At 39.6% G+C, this 23,008-nt stretch overlaps 1 protein-coding gene across 5 annotated transcripts in view; it reads left to right on the top strand.

The window, feature by feature from the left end:
• The window catches only part of ANKRD28 (ankyrin repeat domain 28), a 184,417-nt gene that overhangs the window by 105,054 nt on the left and 56,355 nt on the right, over positions 1-23,008 (top strand). For 4 of the 5 annotated variants that reach the window (XM_063113784.1, XM_063113785.1, XM_063113786.1 and 1 more), the window contains 3 exons: positions 13,464-13,534; positions 18,908-19,108; positions 20,371-20,458. In XM_063113784.1, the coding sequence (XP_062969854.1) occupies positions 13,464-13,534; positions 18,908-19,108; positions 20,371-20,458 (360 nt within the window). The remainder of the gene's footprint in view (positions 1-13,463; positions 13,535-18,907; positions 19,109-20,370; positions 20,459-23,008) is intronic. The other variant, XM_063113787.1, reaches the window with a different exon arrangement.

Raw genomic sequence — 23,008 nt, 5'->3', positions numbered from 1 at the left:
ACCAGGCACTGTGTGGTTTCAGGTGCCTAGGTCAAGGCTGCTTCAATGGATCCAGCTGGTGTTGCAACACTGCAGCCCTCTGGGTGGATTGGTGGGATGTAGGTGGGCTCCAGGTATGTGGAGATGCCGGGCCATTAGCCACAGGGCAGGATACACTCTAGTGGTGGCTCTGCCCTGAGTCAGCTTGGGGGGTTACAGGGGGACTTAGTGTGAATTCCCTCTCTAGAATAATGCAGTTGCATAGGCTATGGCCTGCAAGGCCTGTGAGCCTCTCTTGTAGCTAGGATTGCAGGCATCAGTGGTGGGAATGTGGACATCTTGGGATTTCTGGCTTAACTTTTTCCATAGTAGGTAGTTTCTGCTGGCTTCAAGCTGATCCTGGAGGGACTTCACTTCCCTTTCTATGCTGCCATCCCCATGCCTCTGGGAGTCTTCTTTACTTCTTTGCTGAATTTTAGTGTTCTCTCCTAGACCATTCTCTTTCATGTGTGATTATCTGTTGTTTTAATATTTCTTTGTGGCAGAAGCAGAACTTGATGCTTCTATCAGCCATCTTGATCCCCATGGCAAGGTTTTTATATTCTGTAGATATATTTCTCTAAAATGAAAAATGAAGAATATGAAAAGGTTGAGATCATTCTGTAGATCACATGATTCAGATTTTGATTGTGTCCAACTTCTTGCAAAGAAAAATTAGGAAATAAGGGCATTTGTATGTTCTGTAATCTGTTTCTTAAGTGTTTTCATTGTCAAGAATTATGAATTTATATTCTATTTTGAAATCATAATTGCCACATTTTTCACATCATCAAGTAGTTTTTGTTTTAATATTTTCAGTAAGAGCTTTTGGATGTCCTGTTCCTGGGTGTCTTACTTATTTGAAACTGTTAAGTTTTTTTTTTTTTTTTTTTTTTAACTGAATGGTAGATTGGCTAGTTATAAAATTCTGGAGTCACGCTCTTTCTCTGTTTTATAGCTGTTGCTCCAGTGTCTTTTAGCATTGAGTGAAGATCTTAGATCAAGCTGTTCTCTGCTTACCATGTCCATCTCCCCATCCTGCACACCTACCACTATGGTGATTTGCCTCTTCTGCCTGTAGGATTCAATTCTTTATCCCTGAAATTCAGTACTAACTATCCTAAGCTAAATCTATTGATTGTTTTTACTGGGACATAATATGAATGTTTACTTTTAGTTTTGAAATTTAGATTTTTTTTTCATTTATATCTTTCATTAAATATTTGAATCTTTATATGTGTTTATATTAATAATATCTAAGTTGCATCTCCTTCATCTGTCTTTATCAGCTTTTCTCTGATTATAATTGTCTTTTTCATTTAGTTTTAAGTTATTTCCTTATGCCTATCCTACATTCATTCAACAAGTAATTTGATGAGCATGTCTGTGTATCAGGCACTGTTCTAGGTGCTTGAGGTACAGCAGTGAATAAAGTAGGTGGAGCTTATGTTTTAATGGGGGGAGATAATTTTTCTTTTGCTCAGGATTGCTTTGGCTATGCATGGTCTTTTGTTCCATATAAATGTCTGGATAGCTTTTTCCATCTCAGAAAAAAAATGTCATTGGAATTTTGATGGGGATTGCATTGAATCTGTAGATAACTTTGGGTAATATGGACGTTTTCACAATGTTAATTCTTCCAATCCAAGAGCAAGGGATATCTTTCCATCTTCTTGTGTCCTCTTTAATTTCTCTCAACAGTGGTTTGTAGTTCTCTTCGTAGAGATTTTTCAAGGGTTGGGCGGGGGGTGGGGGAATAAGACAGAATAACCACAAAAATACCTTGAACTATTTAAGTCAAGTGAACAGATATGTGTGGGGGGATGGGAGGAAGTGGAGAGGAATGGGTAAAGGGGCATGAAAATCAACTACAATGTATATTGAGAAGTAAAATTTTAAAAAATTTTTAAAAAGAGGAAGCATGAATTAAAAAAAAATAATGGGGGAGATAGTAGTGTAGTGACAATTGCTATGTAAAATTAAAGGAATAGTGTCACCTCTCCCCCAGGGTGACGGAGACACAAAGGATTACTCAAAGCCCATTTCTTATGAGCAGTGAGAAGCCCCAAAGGGATTAATTTTCCACAAACCTTCAAGAGAGGCATTCCTCCTCAGAAAATTAACATTGAACTGGGGTCTTCTCTGAGTATTTATTCTCCAGGCCGGAAAGTTACAGAAAAGGAACATAGGTGGTTACAAAAAGAACAGTAAGATAATTGTCATGGCAGCAGTCATAGGTTTAGTTGCACCAAGGATATCTGCCCTTGGAGCTAGCAATTTTGCTGTGTTACAATTCTTTATCTACAACAGAGACCTTAGCCTGGGGAAAGTTTCCTGTCTTTTGCAAGCTTAATGTTTCTATGTGTAATTTTAAAAAGTTAGGCTATACCTGAAACTACAGGGCTTTGGAAGCTAGGCCCTGTGAAATACATTTACTTTATTAATGTTAGTACACTCCACAGAATAGTATGTGGGGTGGGGGGCAGTTGTTTTTTTATATTGTAGTATCAGGAAGGACTAAGTGGTAATATGACATTTGAGCAGATAACTGAAGGAAATAAGGGAGCCAGCTTCCCAGAACAGGCAGATATTGGGAGGAAATTGAGAGAACAGCAAGAATAAATTCTGTGAGGTGGTAGCATGTTTGGAGGCAAGTGAAAAGAGCAGTAGGAGATGAAGCAGAGAGGTGGCAGGGCTCCAGATCATGTGTGGCTTTGTAGGTCATGGCAAAGACTTGCTTTGCCCCTTTGTGATATGGAAAACCAGTGGAATTTTGTTCTGAGTGGAATGACATGGTCTGACAGGTTTTTAAAGACTCATGCTGGCTTTGGCTTCAGATGTTTTAGTCTGAAGCTACTATTTTAAGTCATGCTTATTCTGTGTATTGTTGTTTCTAGGCTTTTCTCTCCAATTGTTTTGTTTTCCTTCCCCCACTGATCTCTGCTAGCTTGCACAGTCTCTTTGCACTGTCTTATTTCTTCTTTTTTATAACTCTTCTTTGAAGTATCTCTTCAAAACTTAATTCCTCTGAAGGTGGGTATATAGAGTAGTTCACAAATTCATCCTCCTGTTTCTTGGGATAATTTCTTTCAACTATATTTCTTTCACTTTACCCTGCTCCATATATTTTTGCTCTAGTACTGTGCTGGATGCTTTCATATTCTTATGTATTTTTGAGGAATATTATTCTCTCCAGAACAGCTATTTGCTAAATAATAGAGTAAGGAAGGGGGCAAAAGGTGAGTATCAGTTAGCTTTGTTTCTTCAAATAGCTCTCAAACCAAATGTGTTTTCTTTCAGTCCTAGAGAAGTAACTTCCTTTAGTTGTTGATGTACTACAGGTAGTTGGGGTGGCTCAGCAGCTCCTTAGGTGAATAGGCTCTCAGGTAGTGATTTGCTGGTGATTGGCTGTTACCTTCTCTCATCTCAGCTGGGTGAAAAATAAAGATGCCTCTTGTTTCTGTCTTTAGCAGCTTGTTCTTCTCTGGTGTGAGGTTAGAGTTCTGTAGGGAGCTTTTCCTGTGCATTACCCAGACAGGTCTAGATTGTCTAAAAGATTGTTAGGGGTTTTAGGACACAGACAGCAGAGAGAAAGGAACAGATGGATAGCACACAAACACTTATTTTTAGAGGATTCAGTAGCCTTCCCAGCATCTGAAGAAGCTTCACTTGACTCATTGTCTTTCCTCATTTCAGTACATATTTCACTGTAATCAGTAGAGAATCTTCACAGTTTGGTTTGTGGTTATAACTGTTTCCTTGTCGTACTGAAGATGGTGTCTGTTCTCATTTTCTTTATATTGTGATGACTTGTTTTAGAGTAAAACTACTTGCTCTCTTTAACTTGCAGTCCAGAATTAAAATCATTGGAAATCACATGTTTTTACATGATGCACCTCCAAGATTTGTGGAGGAGGGGTATCGTTTTTGACGTGGTACGTGCAGTGAATCCTTTACTTCATAGAATTAGTAGCAACACTAGAGTCCACTGGAATTGATTTCATAATTATTAAGGAATGGGGTGAAATAATATCAAACAATGATTGCTTATTACATCTCAAACACTATGATAAATTTAGCCTTTTCATTTATCTCATTTTATTCTCTTAACTCTGAATATATTATTATAGATAAGGAAATGAGACATTTAGCTTTTGCTAGTAGTACAGCTTTGAGATGAAAGTTGAAATTTTCAAGGTTGTGTACTATTGTAGCTGAAGATTGTACTGCTAGTAAAGCTAGAGCCAGAATTCAGATACAGGCAATCTGAATACAGAATCCATATTTTTAACACTCCTGTAATCTGAATCTTACTTTCTTCCCTCTACCCACCATACTGCCCCACCACCACCACCACCACCACCTACTTAGCATTTAGTAAAAATTTGCATGCACAGTTACTTTTATTGAAGAACTTGTTTTAAATATTAAATTTTCTACCCACCTAGACACACATTTTGTTTAAGAGCTATTCTTTTAATGCTTACATTCAAAACCATATGTTTAGCAGTGCCTCCGACTGTCTAAATTTCTTTTTTATATAAAAAATACAAATCATGTTGGATTAGGACCCACCCTAGTGACCTCATTTCAACTAAATTACATCTGTAAAGACCCTATCACCAGATAAGGTCACATTCTGAGGTTCTAGAGGGTAAGACTTCAACATATAAACTTGGGGGGAGACAATTCAGCCACAATAGCTGGTATCCCTAACACTCTCTTAAAACATATAATGCAGAAGCTTTTTTTTTTTTTTTTTTGGTTACTGGTAAGGGAATTGTAACCCTTGGCTTGGAGTCGTCCGCACCGCACTCAGCCAGTGAGCGCACCGGCCATCACTATATAGGATCCGAACCTGCGGCCTCCGTGCTCCCAGCGCCGCACTCTCCCGAGTGAGCCACGGGGTCAGCCCCAGAAGCTGTTTTTTTGTTTTGTTTTTACCCCAGCGTTGTAGGTAGAAAAGTGGAAGTGTATTATTTTTTGCTCATTCCACTCCCAACCTGAAAACAGAATCTGAAACTTTTGCTGCTCCTTTTGCTAGGCAGCCCAAGGAAAGCGTTATTTCCAGTTTGGGAAGAGGGATGAAAGTACTTGGCTCCTGGCTCAGCTCACTGGGTATGGACTATCTATCTCCTCTGTGATTTAGGATTAGAGAGGAAAATGATTCCTTCCAAGTGGAAGTTTTGGATAATTAGTGAGACTGTGTATAATTTTTACAAACACATGTTGCTATGGTTTAAATGTGTTCCTCAAATTTCATGTGTTGGAAACTTAATCCCCAAATTAATATGTTGATTGGATGTGGGGCCTTTGGGAGGTAATTAGAATTAGATAAGGTCATTAGGGTAGGACCTCTGTGATGGGACTGTGGTGACTTTACAAGGACAGGAGGAGAGACCTGAGTTAGCACGCTTGCTCTGTCTCACCATATGATGCCTCCCACCATGTCATGATGTAGCAGAAGGGACCTCACCACGTGCCTGCACATGCTCTTGAACTTCCCATCCTCCAGAACTGTGAGCTAAATAAACTTCTAAATTACCCAGTCTGTGGTTTCCAGTTAGCAGCAGGACACAGACTAAGCCACTTACGAAAATAGAAATAACTTAAATAGTACCCTACTTTCAAATGTTTAGCCTAGATCAGAGGTTGGCACACTTTTTTTGTTAAGGGCTGAATAGTATTTGCAGGCTATATGGACTCCCTGGCAGCTACTCAACTCTTGTTGTAATGTGAAAGGTACGTACTTAAATAAATAGGCATAGCTGTGTTCCTGTAATTCTTTACAATTTACGTGACTGGCAGCCTTTGGGCCATAGTTTGAAGACCCCTGGCATAGATATAAAGATACTACCTCATCTATTTAATGTAAACTAGAGTAGGGTGTCTTAGTCTGTTTGGGTTGTTATAACAATACCATAGACTGGGTGACTTATAAACAGTAGAAATTTATTTCTCTCAGTTCTGGAGGCTAAGAAATCCAAGATCATAGCACCAAGAGATTTTGTGTCTGGTGTGGGCCCACTTGTTCACAGACCGCATTCTTTTCACTATAACCTCACATGAAAGAAGGGTTGAGGGAGCTCTCTCGTCTTTTATAAGGGCAATAATCCCATTCATGAGGGCTCTGCCATCATGACCTAGTCACTTCCCAAAGGCCCCACCTCCTAGTACCATCACATTGTGGTTAGGATTTCAACATATGAATTGGCGGGGAACACAATTCAACAAGGTATTTAATAAATATAAAATAATTTGTTCTGAGTGTTTGAAAATAGGATATGTTATGACTGGAAATGGATCATGAGGATCGGTTAGCACAGTCCCTTATTTTACAGGTAATTGAGGTTCAAAAATTGAAGACTTTGCAGAACTTGATGACTGATTAGATTAGGGAGAAAGCAGGTGGACTGGTTATCTTGCAGAATGAGACCTAGGGTCAAATGGGATATTCCTGATTTGAGTTGCTGACTGTAGAACTCACTTCATGGAAATAGTGCCCTGTATTGTTTAAACCTAGGGCCTATTATCAACCCCACCTTCCCTCTCCCCACCCCCCATCCCCCAACACACACAGCATCGGAGGCAGGGATTAACAAAATGAAGATCCAGGGAATAGCCCGAGGTCACACAGCCTCATGGTTACAGAGCCACTATTAGATCACAAGTCTCTCCTGCTCCTGGGTTCCTTCCACTAACCCCGGATTGTCTCTGCACAAGACCAGACCTCTCTTCAGCTACATCGCTGTCTGGAGCCCAAAATAGACTGATGTAAGTAAATTAGGTTGTTTTTGTTTTTTAATTACTTTCTGGTTTATCTCCAAATAGCTAGACGTTTAATTTTGGAAATCTACCGTAAGTAATTTTTTCTTTAAAAAAAAAAAAAATCTACTGGAGGAGATCCAATCAAGATGGCAGAATGGACGGTTCACAGCGTCACTCTCTCCCACAAATCAACCAATTTACAGCTATAAAAATGTAACGTCAGCCAAGCCGGGGGCGCTGGAGCTCATGGGAAGAGGAGGAGAGACCTATGGAGTTCATGAAGGCAAGAGAAACTACGATGAGAGAAAGAAAAAGCTGCTCTGAGCATTTCGGGCCACGGCTGCTTTAAGGCTGGAGCTGATGAGCACATGGAGCAGGAGGCGGCAGAAGCCGCAGCTGTGCCCTTCAGATGGAGTTACTTGGAGACGGCAGGAGAGAAGAGGGCCATGGTGGCCCCCTGGAGAGCAAGACCATTAATAGGGTTCACGTGGACCCACGCAGGAGCGAGGAGACAGAACTGAAAAAAGGGAACCATTCAGAGGCCGGTGAGTCATCGCAAGGGACCAGTGCAGGGCCCGTCCCATGGTAAGTGTTTGCAGCACGGGCGGTGGGGAAGACAGGCCCACCAGGGGAACACTGGGGCACAGCAAGGACAGCTGATCTGCCCCCCAATCAGCACGGGACCACTCAGAGGAGACTGGTCGGGAATACAGAATTGCATGGGGTGCAGTTTGATGAAAAAACTCAGGCCCAGATCAGAGATTCTACAGAACACAGATTCACCGGGTCTCTGGAGAGCTGGAAATACCTACCAGGTCAACCATTAAACCCTGAGCTGCACAAAAAGCCTTCCCTAGGGAAACAGCAGCAAAGTAGCAATTTAAACAACCGCACAGCTCAAGTACTGGTTCCCACAGGAAGTTCCCCTGTGTTAGAAGCAAAGGACAAAAAATTAGTTCCAGGCCAGGCACACCACCAGCACCTTGGGGCCTGCCTGGGAACTGGAGGCTTGGATCTGGGGACCGGACCCCACTCCCACTTTCAGGCAAACTGCAGCAGTGTGTCAGGGCCAGCCTGGGGACCTGAAGCATGGAGAAGAGGACTGGACCCCCTCCCACAACCAGGCACACCACGCCAGCACCTCGGAGCCCACCGGGGGACCCAGGGTATGGAGAAGGGGACTGGACCTCTCTCCCACAACCAGGCAGAAAAAGCCAGCACCTTGGGGCCCACCCACAGTCCCGGGGCATCGAGAAGGGGATCAGACCACCCTCCCACAACCACACATACCACGCCAGCACCTTGCGGCCTGCCCGGGGACCCGCGGCAAGGAGAAGGGGAATGGACCTCTCTCCCACAACCAGGCACACCACGCCAGCACCTTGGGCCCTGCCCAGGGACCCAGGACATGGAGAAGGGGACTGGACCCCTCTCCCACAACCAGGCACACGGCGCCAATGCCTTGGGCTCTGCCCAGGGACCAGAGGCATGGAGAAGGGGACCAACCACACCCCACAACCAGGCATACCACCATTGCCAAGGAGCATGCCAAAAAGAGCAACCCCACGTGGGTGGCCCACCACAATAACCATGGCTGCCGCAAAAGTGTCTAGACCCCGCAGCCACCACACAGATGGTCCACCAACCACTGGAGTGCATTCACAAAAGAAGAGTCACCAGCAGAGACAAAGAAAAGAAGAGGATGTCTCTTTACACAAAACCCATTTCAGAGTGACAGAAGAAGCATCTGCTCTATGATAATATTGGGGGACGTGATCACATCTCTCAGCATTGGACAGATCATCTAGGCAACAAGTTAACAGAGTAACCATTATTATTTCAGAAGGAGAGAAGAAATCTAGGGCAATTAGAGTGGGGAGGGGGAGAGAATGGGGGAAGGAGAGAGATTGGACAAGGGGCATAAATAATTACGATTTGTAACAATATATATGCTAGTAATACTGATTTAATCAACATATCTTAATGTTCAACCCCAAAAATATGTATAATCGATTTTGATTCAATAAATAAAATAAATTATTTTTTAAAAAAACCCAAAAAACTATTGTTTCAGAGTACACTTTTAAGTGGGTGATTTATTAAATGAAAAGGTTGGGTGGGAGGAAGCTGGTTACCTGAATTTTTGTATAGAATCCAACTGGTATAAAATGGATACAACCTGTTTAGGTTATCCTGCAGTTGATATTTGCTTGTTTGTGGTGTTATTGCATTTAATGTCAGAAATCCAACCACATCTCTACCCTGGAAAGGTGAATCCAAATTCAGATTTTTATATGTGAGTATAGGCTCTGGCTGCTTATTTATCTTAAGGGAATAGTCAGTTGATATACATAAATTTGTGGGGGGAAGGGAAGTCTAGTAAGGAAAATATTGATTATGCAATTGGCTGTAATCATTTTGGATTTAACGAGATGTGCTCCTGGCACGTAAGAGGTTTTCTGTTAATATTGGTTTGCAATAGTTATCCAAGACTTCTTTCTTAAATTGCTATCTTTATTGTCTTTAGTTTTCTTAGTAATGCTTTTTCCTACCACCTCAGGGTCTACGAGTAACCTAACATTAACAGTTGAGATGGGACTGCTGTTTTATATTCTTATCTGTTTTAGTGACTAGAGGGGCTGGCCAGTTAGCTCAGTTGCTAGAGCGTGCTGCTGATAACACCAAGATCCAGGGTACAATCTCTGTACTGGCCAGCACTGCCCCCCTGCTTCCCAGAAAATAATCTTGATGACTTAAGGTCATCCTGATAAATTACAAATATTATCTTCTACCATGTATAGAGCATATGATGATGCCACCACAGGCTGTTACATTTGGTTTTATTTCTCTCTATGAAGACTTTTGTGTTTCAAGTGGGTATGATTTCTTATTTTTTTCCCTTTTCCCCTAGCTCCATCCTCATTGTTAGCCTTTGTGGCTAGTTTTGATTTTGTTTTGTTTTGTTTTTTTTGAAAGATGACTGGTAAGGGGATCTTAACCTGTGACTTGGTGTTGTCAGCACCATGCTCTCCCATGTGAGCTAACCGGCCATCCCTATATAGGGATCCGAACCCGTGGCCTTGGCGTTATCAGCACCACACTCTCCCAAGTGAGCCACGGGCCAGCCCTGTGGCTAGTTTTCTATACAACAGCTAGCTGTTGGACTAGTTAACTGTACTCTAGAAATGTTTTTCCTTATTGGAATGACCTTGTAGTTTAATGTGTATATGAATATGTAGCACACTTTGGAATGGCCTATGTAGAACAGAAGTCTGTTTACCTTCAGAGAGTTCACTGAGGTGGGCTCTGAGAAACTAAGCCATTTTAAAGTGTGCTGCCTTTTTTGTTGCTCTTACACTGTTTTCTCTTTTACAAGAACATGGCCAACTGCTTGCTGCTCTTGAAGTGTGCATTGCTGTGTCATATTTCTTACTATGTGAATCACATACTAATTAATGTGGACAGGGGAGGTATGTGTTTCATTGGTGCCGTCAGATAGCCCCACCATTTCTCATATAGTTGACCTTTATTTTGCAAGGAATTAAAACATTTGATCAATGCTATTAGAAGAAACACATGATTTAACAAAAGATGAGTGTCTTCTGAGAAAGATTATGATCAGAGGTCTAAAATCCCATTGTGCTGATTTTCCTGCAGATAAGTATCTTTAGAATCAAAAGAATAAGCCAAATTTTTTACCAAATTGTCTATTAGTAATAAGTAGCAGTGTGATATGTCCTCAGTCAACCACTGTAGATTTTTTTATAGTCACTTATGTGTTTTGATATTAACTTTGATTATTATAAGTAAAAAGAAAGGCTAATTAATTATCATAACTTAAAATGACAGAATGAGGTCAGCAGAGGTTTTTTTTTTTTACTTTGGTTTACCAATTGCACCATTAAAATTAGATATACAAAAGAAAAAACTATATTTACCCTGTTCCTAGTTACTTCCCTATTTTTTTTTCTTTGCACTTGAAGTCAAAATCTTGGCATGTATTCTATAATCACTCCTTTTATTCCCTCTTAAATATAGGTCATTTTTGAATAGGCAATAATTCAATTTTGTTAAAAAAAATTACGCATTCACTCTGTATACATAGTAAATATACATAAATATTTAAGATTGCACAGTGTACAGTGAAGTTGCCCTTCGATCCCAGTCCCCCACATGCCCAGTTTTCAGTGTACCCCACCACCAACACAAATATATAGTCATCTACTCTTGTTAATGTCTTAGCATTCCTCTAGAGTTTCTTTATGCATATAAAGCAAATACAGTAGTTCCCCCTTGTCCTCAGGATATATGTTCAAAGACCCCCAGTGGATGCCTGAAACTGCAGGTAGTGCTGAACCCTATATAAACTATACACTAATTTCTTTTTCCTCTTTGTGATTTCACAGATAGAAGATTCATTCTTACCATAGATCTTAGCAACCTCAGCATGTGATTTTTTTTTTTTTTTTTCTTTCCTTACTAAGTTGAGAACTTATACCTTTTCACTTGAAGCATTTCACGCTTCTTTTGGCACATTCAAATTGCCAGCATCACTACTCTTGCGTTTTAGAGTTATTATTAAGTAAAATGAGTGTTACTTGAGTACAGGCACTGTGATACCACGACAGTTGATCTGATAATGGGGACAATACTAAGTGACTAATGAGGGGGGAGTGTCTAGAGCATCTACATTATGCATACAGGACAAAGGGATGATTCACATCCTGGGCTGGACAGGGCTGGCCGTGCCAGCTGTCATCACATTACTCAGAATGGTGTGCAATTTAAAACTTACGAATTGTTTATTTCTGGAATTTTTCATTTAGTATTTTTGGACTGCAGTTGACCACAGGTAACTGAAACTACAGATAAGGTAGTTATTTCTTTTTCTACATAAAGGTTAAACACATTATTTGTACAGTTATTGTTTTTATCACTTTTTATTTCTCAGATCTTAATCAGCACATAGCCTGCTCGCTTTTTGTGACAGCCACATTCTACAAAGGGTCTTCAAAAAGCTTATGGAAAGATTCGTATATTATCTTTTAATTTCATTCCATGAAATTTTTGAAGTACCTTCCTCATATTCTCTTGTTCATTAATACCTTGAGTCAGACTTCTGAAGGCCACTTATAAGACCTCATTCTTCTTGCCTTTGTTGATCCGATATACTGTCTCTTCTCAGTGTCTGTGTCAATACCCAAGAAGGCCCACTTTACAGTAGTCAGGCAGTCCATACTTTAGCCATCTTGGTCCCCACAGTGCCTGGTAGACAGTTGCCCAAAAGTTTATTACATGAATATACCACTCTTGACTGTTCTCTTTTGCTCACTCCCTTTCCTTCTCCCAAAGCCTAACTGAGCATTCTTAAAAGCTCCCTTATTGGCTCTGGATTCTTTTGTGTCCTCGCTGTCATTGCCTGCAGAGAATGCAGGTTACTCTCAGAATTTCAACTGCGTATTTGTGGATGTTTCCTACACCCCCATTTTATTTTATTTTCTCTCATGTTCAAGGCTTTTAAATCTACCTCTAACATATCTATGCCATGTGTACTAGGTATGTTTATTCTGTGTCAATCTTTGTAACAAGGTATTATGAAACCTGTTTTATAGATGACGAAACTTAGGTTCAGAGGGATCACACAGATAGGACCCATAGCTAGTAATTATTGGAGCCACAACATGAAGTCACTGCACTTGATTATCTCCCTGACCCTCACACTCAAAACACAGAATTACTGTAAGCATTAGGAAGTATGAGTTCTAGCCTTGGTTCTGCTATAGTTTACTCTGATGTTGAGCTATTTGCTGTACCTCTACTTTATAATCTAGAAAATAAGGACTTAGTTAGGATTTAGGATATAAATCTAGGCTTACAAGAAAGGATCTGTCAGCCAGCTCCTCTATATTTCCAAGAACCAAAGCTGTTTTTTCTCTTCTTAGGTATAGAGTGATCCTGCCATGTGCTACTTCTATTTGCTTGGGACATGGGTACCAAATTAGTGGATTTTATGTGGGAGGTAGACTTTTCCCCCCTTCAAATTATGTAATACACTTCTGTTGTACTACATCTGTTTGCATTCTGTTAGGAATAATTTTTGTCCATTGACTTAATGATTTTTAAACAATCGTACTGTATGTAGTTCATTTTCTTTCTTAATCTTTTGGTAACTCAGAAAGACATGTGGATTGGTTCACCTCTTTCTCATTTTTTTTAAATATCCATTTTATATAATAACTTGACTGTTTTTAACAATAGCAGCTGAACTATTTTTATATTGTTATTACTTTATGACATGATACATTCATTAGTAAAGAAAGGATGACTTTGGAATAGTCTGTGTTTTGTCTCTGAATACTCTTATGTTCATTTATTTAAGTATTTGAGTTTTTTAACACACATTCTAAAGTGGGATCTAATTTTTACCTTGGATATGCTCTGTATAAAGGTGACTTTTTTAGCCTATATATAAAATAATGTTTATTTTCTTTTTAATAGAGCCAATACCTTATTCAATAATTACATCAATTTAAAAGCATAGTTTTATTTTGTAGTATAAAGGTACTTTTTCAATAGTTATTTATCCAATTTGGACTATATATAACTATTATTTCAGGAGATTTATTTAAAATATTTTATGTAAAATATTTCAATTTATTTTTTTCTTCTTGTTGCAGGAGCTAGAGTTAATGCCAAAGACAGCAAATGGTTGACACCTTTACACAGAGCAGTTGCATCTTGTAGTGAGGTATGAAATTTCTCTTAGTAAATATATTGTGTATAAAAACATTAAGTAGGCCTGCTTATGAGTCCATATTCAAATTCTGTGTTTTCAAAAGAAGGAAAAAGCTACTGAAACACCTAGACTGGTCATTTTACTTTAGAATTTGTACAAACCAAGTTAAGTTTTTCATTTCTCCTTTTGTATGTAAGGCCTGTCAGAGAGTCTGAAGTAGTAGAAAGTAGAAAACCCTTCATCTGTCCCTTCTATGAAGTATTTTTCTATCTTACATAATCATTCTCTGAGCTTTTCTCCACGGATTCACAATAGACTGTTGCAAAGGTTCTGCTGATTGTGATCAAGAAATAATTTCATCAGTATATAATGATTAACTGAAATATTGTTTAAACAATGAAATTAGTTTCAAAAATATTACTTGATTGCACATTTTACCAGTTCTAAGTATATAACCTTAAAATATTGTTTACAGCCCTAAATATCGTTTGCTTGTCAAGATAACTGACATTTTTAGAGAACATTCATTATTTGCAAAGTATCTTTTATATTTTTTATATCTAGTCCTCATGACATTTTTGTAGGGTGGATATTTTGAGGAAACTGTGTAATGATTTGCCAGAGACTACCTGGCTGTTGAATGGTAGAGATGGACCAAAAACCTGGACCTCCATTTTCTCTGTCATTGTGCTGCCTTTGTAAAGTGTAGTGGGTGCTTTCTAAAATGCATTGTGCCCAGAACACTCTTACCTACCTTAAGATAGTTGTTGCTTGTTGCACATTTTTTAAAAAAATTTAAAATATCAAAGTATGTGGGGCTGGCCAGTTAGCTCAGTTGGTTAGAGCATGGTGCTGATAACACCAAGGTTCATGGTTCGATCCCTATTGCCAGCCAGCCACCCCCCAAAAAATAAAATAAAAGTATGTGGTTGTGTAAGTTAATGGTAGTTCAGTGTTTCTTTAGTTATTCAAATTGTGAGAGAAGAAAGGAATTCCTAAGTGTAGCTACTGCTCCTTCTCTCCATCATGGGACCAGGTAGTTCTGGAAAAGGAAAGGCAATTCTAACTAGTACCTCAGAAGAAACTGTGGGAGCTCCTGCCTCTTTATGCTGCTTTGTATTTGTCATTGTGAGCTGCAATCTTAAACCCAGAACAAGACCTGGGCAAATGAAGAGAAATAGAAGGAAAAAGTGATTGGGAAGGTTTACAAACCCTGCGATGTGACAGAGACAGTCTGTTAGCTGTTTAGCCTCCTAGTTAGGAAAAGGAGAACAATGAGTCCACTTGAACACAAAACCTAACTCCCATGTGGGTCTTTGATGTGCTATAGTTGATGAACTTATCTTATCGAACTTATATTTGGAGAAACTAGCTTTTTAGCTGTGTAATGTTGGACAAATCTGAGAGTTATGAAAAACCTAAGATATTATAGCCAAAATACTTTGAAATTCCATGTCATCATTTATTTTGTGGTTAGCCCTTCATAAAGATGTTTCTTTAAATAAAAGCAGTTAAGATAAATATTACTATTATTGGAACCTATTAATGTCAGTCATACTTACCCATTTTTCAGTATGATTCCTGGGAATATGGCTATTAAATTTAATGTAGTTTTACCAGATTAAATCATCAGAAGGTACACTTTGTATATTTGCAGAGACAGTAAAACAGACCAGAAATGCTTCAAAAATTAATGTTAGAGGAAGATGGCAGGTTCTTCCTAGAGACTTGACTCCTGATTTTTAAAAACTGTGTACTCAACCTGAACTTAAGGGCAAGCTGTAGGTTATAAAACAGTGATCCTAATAAGTTTCTTAAGGCTGCTCTTCAGTCTGAAAATTACTGGGCTATATAGTATCAATACTCTTTTGCAGAATTATGGGAAACAGCTATATAATGTGGCCATTCCATGAAAATATAACTTCTGTATACACTGAGTATCATTTTTCTTTTGAAAAGAAAATCTTGTAAGTAGCAAAACTGCTAGAAAACCTAGCCAAGAGTATCAGTTTCACCAATGTTCTTTTAATGATTTCCATTACATCCTGAGAGCAAAGAGATCTATACTTATTTCATTTAATAGAAAACATAGCTGTGACCACAGAGGGATTTGTAAAGAGAGGGGTCTCTCTAAGGCAAAATTTTATGGTTTTGGTTTATGGTTTTGTGATACCATGACAGAACTAAACCCTATGCAAGATGATTGAAGTGATTACTTTCTAAATTCTCCGAAGGACATACATGATGATTGGTGCATAGGAGAGAAGTTAATTTATCACATACAGTAATGTATTAGGGCTTAATTCCCTCACTGAACCTGGGTTGAGAAAGACTGCTTCATGTTAAATATCGTGTACTCTTCAATTCTCCTTCGGTGACGTGGTTTCCATATACCTCCTCCTACTGGCTGGCTGCCTCAATCTGTCTCCACTGCTCTGATTTGTAACTATCATTTTTCAAGAGTAGTATACTGTTCAGCTCTCTGTAAGTGCCGTGTATTCTTCTGAATATTTCTGAGTATTAGGGTTTTTTGGGGTTTTAAAAAATTTTTTATTTTTGTGTTTCAAGAAGCCACATCACACCGCTTGATCCTCTGGCAGTTGCACAATTTATTTTTTTTAACCCAATCAGGAATTAGGTTTTAGTTCTATCAAGATAACTAAGCTTAAACTTTATCACGTGAAATATCAGTGTTCCATCCAAACTTCGTGTTTATTTTGCAGTGTGTTAGCCCTTCTTCTTCTGTGCCTTCCTTCAAATCAGTGGTAAGAACTGCTAAAAAGGCAGAACCAAAGAGACAACCAGTGCCGTGAAGCCTCTTCTAGATTGACCCAAGATATTAATAAATACCCTTTGAGTACAATTGTTTAACCTTTTGTCTTCAACCCATATTTCATAATCTTATTTGATGTCATGAGTATTTATTTAGCTTTTTTCTTTTAGTCATGGCACACTGGGAGCATTTTTTACACATGTCCATCAGTAACTAAAAAACTGGAATTGAGGTTACAATAGGAGTATTTGTTGTTAGTGAAACCATCTATACTCTTGGTTATCCCCATGTTGTTTTCTATATGTTTATAATACGCTGATAATATGATCTAGAGTTATACTAGGATATGACAGGCTGTTTGGTTTGTAGTTCTAGAAAATCACCTTTTTTTTTTTTTTTTCCTTAACTAAAATTTCTAAAGTCTTTTTTTTTTTTTTTTTCATATTACTCTGAGTAGTAAATTGTGGACCTAGGATTCAAACCTTGATCTGTCTTGATTCTGGAGTCTTAGGTGTTGTATCGATAGCCGCCTTTAGGTGCCATCTTACCTACCCTCACCTACCATGAACTGTATTTATTCTTTCTTTTCAGTGAAACAAAAGAATAGTTTTGATTTTCCTATTTTTGCTAAAAATTCTTTCCAGATTTTCAGAAGCTTTAATGTTTGTATTGTGAATTCCAGAGTGGGAATGGACAAGGCAAGGCTGGCATCTCTAGCATGCTGTGTTTACCCACTTTCTCCAATTATAAATTCTTCATTTTATTTTAAATTATTTTCTAGTATATTCACTAACATGCCTACTAACATTTCCCAGTATAATGTTAGTTTTATCCCCTCTGTCACTGTATATCCTTCTCAGAGGGTGGGGATGGGGAATCCTGATAGTTTTTGTACCTTGTTTTCCATAATTTTGAGTACATATTCCTCTATGTATCTTTTTTGTATTTATTTTTAATAGAAATATAATTTATAATAAATGCACAGATTTTAAGTGTACACTCTTAAGTTCTGACAAATATATATACCTATGTAACCTTATCCCAGTCAAGACATAGATTTCCATTACCTTAGCAAGTTTCCTCATGTCCCTTTTTAGTCAGTCCTCCCTGTCCCCGGAGGCAACCAGTGTTCTTGATTTCTCTCACCAGAGTAATTTTCCCTGCTTTAGAACTTTATAGAAATGGAACCATACAATATGTATTTTTGTGTCTTAACTTCTTTTATTCACCATAACATTTTTGAGATTCATCCGTGTTGTTGCATGCATTATTGGTACATTGCTTGTTATTGCTGAGTAGTATCAGTGTACAGATGTACCATAGTTTGTTTATCCATTTTCCTATTGATGAACATTCACATTTCTGGTTTTTAGCTGTTGTAAATAAAACTGATTTGAGAGTTCTTGGATGGATCTCTTTTTTCTTTTTCTCTTGGATTAACTGGAGTGGAATTGTGGGGTCATAGGCCTCCGTGTATCTTGATTAGCTGGCTGACTTCCTTAGCAGCTTATAGATTATTGGCATCTCTCTAGTCTTTTGCCAGCCCTGTTAAATACTTTTGCTGTTTCTCATATTTCAAATAGTTCTGATTCTTTTTTATTTCAAAGGCTGAAAAAGCTACGGGTATTCATGGAGAATAGTGTTTTGTTTAGTCTTCCTTAATACATTGTATATTTATAGCTACTTATATTTTCTAACACTTTTCATATATATTAGTTTGTTGTACCTTAGAAGAGTGGTGGGCAAGTGGTATTTCCATTCTTCACAGATAAGAACACTGAGGATTGCTTTTTAAGACTCGATTAGTATACCTTTTAAATAATAGAATTGAAATAAGAACTCAGATTCTGTCCTGATTCTGCTCCTTTTCATTTTCTTACATAGTTTGACATTCATCTACCAAAGATAAGAATTATCACTGTAAGGAGAAAATTTTATTGCTTAGTGTTGATGGCATACTGAATTCCTTGGAATTCTGCCATGAGTCCAGTTTATAGATGTGGTTAGTGTTGATGGCATACTGAATTCCTTGGAATTCTGCCATGAGTCCAGTTTATAGATGTGGTGTTGTGAGGTTTTCCATATACTTCTAGGAGATATATCCCTTTGGACAGTAAACTCTCAAATTGCCTTCATACCAGCTTTTCCACAAAAGCTTGTGTATGTCTTTTTGTTTTATTTTTAATGAGCTAGATACTAGTAATTTTTTTATTTTGTAAAATATAGCATATATACTAATTTGGGAAATAGTGTGTTTTTAATTTTTATACATTTAACAGCAAAGAAATTAATCTACTTAATCTTCAGAGTATAAGTTAATTATACTTGCTGTCTAGAAAAAACAAGATAAGAAATGTATGTTTTTGAGGAATATTTATCAATGCTCTTATTGCATATTTTGGTAGGGATTGTTAGGCCTTTAATGGGAAGGTAGGGAAAGGAAATGTTTTATCTTGTTGTATCTTAAGTTCAGAATATTTTGTTTTGGGTGGTAAATTCTTATTGTAGCAGGTTCTATCAAAACTTTTTTATTTTCTTCATCTATCTCTATATATATTATTTCTAAAACTCAACTCATTTGTCTTTTATAACTTTTATCTTTATATGTTTAGGAAGCAGTTCAGGTACTTCTAAAGCATTCTGCAGATGTTAATGCTCGAGACAAAAATTGGCAAACCCCTTTACACATAGCTGCTGCTAATAAAGCTGTAAAGTGTGCTGAAGCCTTGGTACCTCTTCTGAGTAATGTAAACGTGTCTGATCGAGCAGGAAGAACTGCATTACATCATGCAGCTTTCAGTGGGCATGGTGAGGTAGGTGGCATTCAATTAGACAGTGATTTCTCTCCTTACATCCCTCCACCTCCCAGTTATTAATGAACTTGCCTTTTTTATCCATTAACCAGTTCATGGTAAAAGCAAACAAAAATTTCTGTCTTGCTCATTATTGTGTAATTTTGCCTCTGGCAAACACTCAAGATGTTTTTTCATGATACAACTTTCTTGAATTTAGAGATTTCTGTAGTAAATACTGTCCATGCACTTGAATTTCATACTCAGCGTGGGGTAACAAAGGAGAAAATTGCCAACTACAACATAACATGAAAAGTATGTTTTGTCATTGTGGGAAAAAATAACCTGGGAAGACAAAGCAGTTTCGTTGTTTTTACAAAAGGATAGTAGCAAAGGAAGGCAGAGTTCAGAAAACATGAGAAGTCTTTAGTGAAAGAACCACAAAAAGAAAACAATTTAAGAAAACTAGTTCTTACGTATCTTATACAACAAACATTGCTTATGCTAGGTGTTATCATAGTGAAAGGTGGGGTTTATGTGTACATATAAGACTTAGGGAAGAATGAAACCAAAGAACCTTTGAGGCCAACTTGTCCAGTTTTTCATTTTTGTTGCAGACACAGAAACTCAAAGAGATAAAATGACATTCCCAAGATTCCATTACTGGGAGTTGGTGGCTGCAGTGTTCTTCTCACTGTGCTTCTCTAATTTTGCAACATAAAAAAATCCTTGCCTGAATTGCAGTTACGGTCTCAAGATATGTCCCTATTTGAAATCTGGAATGCCCTTTCCAATGGAGAAATTATTATAAATATGGTTAGGCTAAATTATTATTCCTGGCATATTATGAGTTAAGACTGTGCCGTGACTTTCAGGTCTAATTGTAGATACTACGTTTGTGCTTGCATTACTAAGACATTCTGAAATGAAAATGCACTTTGCATTTTAACACTTTGGGCTATGAATAGGAATAAAACCCCTTGTTAAATATTCCAGGTTTAGACTTCCCAGATTTGTTCTTAATTGTTCATAAAATACCAGGACACAAAGTGGCATCTTAAAACAATGCTGATGCCTGAATTCAGTAACCCCACAGTGAACCTTTTTAAATATTTTGTCCTGTTGTTATGTTAAACAGCCTTCAATATTTAGTGTGGCACCTTCCTTTCTACAAGTGCAGAAATTGAGTGCCAGAGAAATTGAGATGAATAGTCTTCACAAGGGCTGTTCATGAACAGTTCTACTTGTGAGTTTTAATGAAACCATGTTCACTTTTATTCCAGATGGTCAAACTACTGTTGTCTAGAGGTGCCAATATTAATGCTTTTGACAAGAAAGATAGGCGTGCTATCCATTGGGCAGCATATATGGGTATGTATTTTTTTAATTTACTTTTGACATTATGTACTTACGAAAAGTTGTACGTTTTAATTCTTGCTGTTTGCATAATATTTGTCTTTTAGTATAGTGAAAAGTTATACTGTATCTGAGTTTGCTGCCCAAGTGTAGGTGTGGGGAGGGTGAGGTTTGGAGTGCTGTGGGTTCATTTCATCTAAAAGCTGCTTAAAATTAATTCTCTTTACCTTTAAAGGGAGAGACATCCCAGACACAGGCCCAGGATACATAATTTAGGGTTGATGTTTACTAAAAAGCCATTCTCATACCCATGCTTGTTTTCATGGGATATGTAGACAATTTGGATTTCACTTTTCTTAAAACAGCTGAAAGAACCCCTCCCTTTGCTTCCATGGAGCACAGGGCGTTTTAAAACTTTGCTTCTGCTATTTTGACTCCTGGCTAGGAAAAATCACATATGAACTGACATATCTTCTGTGTAATACTGGTGTCATTCCGTGATTTACATACCAGTCACACTACGTGATTACAAAGAAGTCTATTTAGCCACTCTTCTTGTGGGCATAGCTTATCCTCATCACCCCCCAGCTCTTATTTTTTTATTTTTCCCTGTCTCTCATTTAAAAATAAAAGATTAAAGGAAGGTTCTGTGGAAGATTAAGTAGAATGCATCAGGACTTTTACCTCCAAAGAAATAGTTGTTTTCATGAAATTGAAGGCTAGGGAAATTTTGTGTGTTGCTTCTAGTTGAGCTCCGAGAATAATTGTATATGTGTATCTCAGGGGGCCTAGGATGCTTTGTTGTCCCTGATCCACTGTGTCACTTTTCAAACCTCTTGATTGTTGTTGAAAAATGTATTCTGGGCAGTTTCAAGATGGCGGTAGCTGCGGCGGTTGGCGCGGAGTAGCTGAGATGGAAAAGGCGGCCACTGGGCCTCAGGCAGCCGGGAAACTTGTGGACCTTCCTCTTGCCATCTCTTAAGGGAGGACCGCTGCTGGGGGCCGGTCGTGGGGGGTGACCGCCACTTTGCCCCCGGCAGGAGAGGCTGCCTCATTTACAGGCAACAGCTTTGAAGTATGGAGCAGGAAAAGAAATATTTCTTAGCTGCAAAAGCGAGTCTTGAAACAGGGAACACGGCGCCAGGGCTGCTGTGGATGCAGACAGGATCCCAGAGGCCGGGGCCGCGCTGAAGGCGGCCAGCTGCCCTATTCAGGATTCGAGGTTTCAGGCCGGCATTAAAGAAGATTCCTGGGAGCACCCGAGCCGCGCCGCGACTGAACAGCCCGAGGCGGCAGCGGCCGAGAACGGGGAAGGCGACAAACCAGAGGCAGAGAGTGAGCGCCCGACCTGGCACAGCCCTGTGAGTGACCCCTGGCCAAGCCCTGTTCGGGGGGCTGACGCCCACCCGGCTCCCGCCTGCATCACCGGTTCACTCACCGCCCCGGGGCTGCCTCCATTTTCCCAGGTGCTGGCAGCTCCGCCTGGCTCAGCCGTCACTGAGCCTTCCCACTTGCTTGGCCTGGCACGAGGCTTTCCGGAGCCTGTGTGCCGGCCTCCCCTCCCACTCCCTCTGTGGTTCTCCGGCGGGGCTGGTGGTGTGGGGCGTCCCTGGCCAGTGTCGGGAGGGCAAGGAAGTATGGGCTGGCCGACTGTCACTCCACCACACCCTGGACTCTGGCCCCCGGTAAACTTCCTGTTACTGAGAGGCAGATACCATCTCTGCGGCCACCAGTTCGGAAAAAAGCCTAACGAATTTCTGGTTGGGAATAGTGTGGTAGGAGAGTTCCCAGGTCCGCTTGAACCTGCCGGAGAGCTGGCTGCAGGTGGGCGCTAGATTCGGTCTATGCTGGGGGGCTACAAAGGCACCCAGAGCGACCAGTCATCTGTGCCTACCAGAAACCTGGTAGACTTCCTGGGCGAGGCGGTGCCTAGCAGGGTCTTGAAGGCCCAGCTGATAGACGAGGGTTGCAGAAGACATGCCCCAGCCCAGCACAGTACGCACAGAGTGGGGAGACGTGCGGCCAGGGAGGCGGAGACACGACAGAAACCACACACCCTGTGGGGTCGCCACTGCACGATCCAACAGCCTGGGCCAGAGCACACGGAACAGGGAGAAGTCCTGCACAGGAAGTGAAAGCTCAACAGAGATCACACACCCTGTGGTATGTGATCCACCAGCCCAGCAGAGTCCAAGCTGACCAGAAAGGTGGCTCCCCGGAGAAGCCCAAGACCCGAGGCAACCACACACACAAGGCACTAGAGGCCAACTGAACAGTCACGGAGGGAGCCATACGAAATTGGCAACCACAGCAACATCCTAGTTAGTCAATAGTCTCAAACCGGTGGACTGTGAAACCCCCTGCCACAATGAATAAACATCAAAAAAAAGATACCAGAAATACAAAAAATCAAGAAAGTACACCACCAAAAGTTAATAAATCTCAAACTCTAGATCCTATAGAACAAGAAGCCCTTGAAATGACTGACAAGGAATTTCGAGTGATAATTCTAAGGAAACTGAATGAGATACAAGAAAACTCAGCTAGACATCATGATGAAATGAG

Source organism: Cynocephalus volans, chromosome 11 (genome assembly GCF_027409185.1).
Source record: "Cynocephalus volans isolate mCynVol1 chromosome 11, mCynVol1.pri, whole genome shotgun sequence".
Lineage (NCBI taxonomy): Eukaryota > Metazoa > Chordata > Mammalia > Dermoptera > Cynocephalidae > Cynocephalus > Cynocephalus volans.
This window is presented reverse-complemented; position numbering and strand designations above follow the sequence as displayed.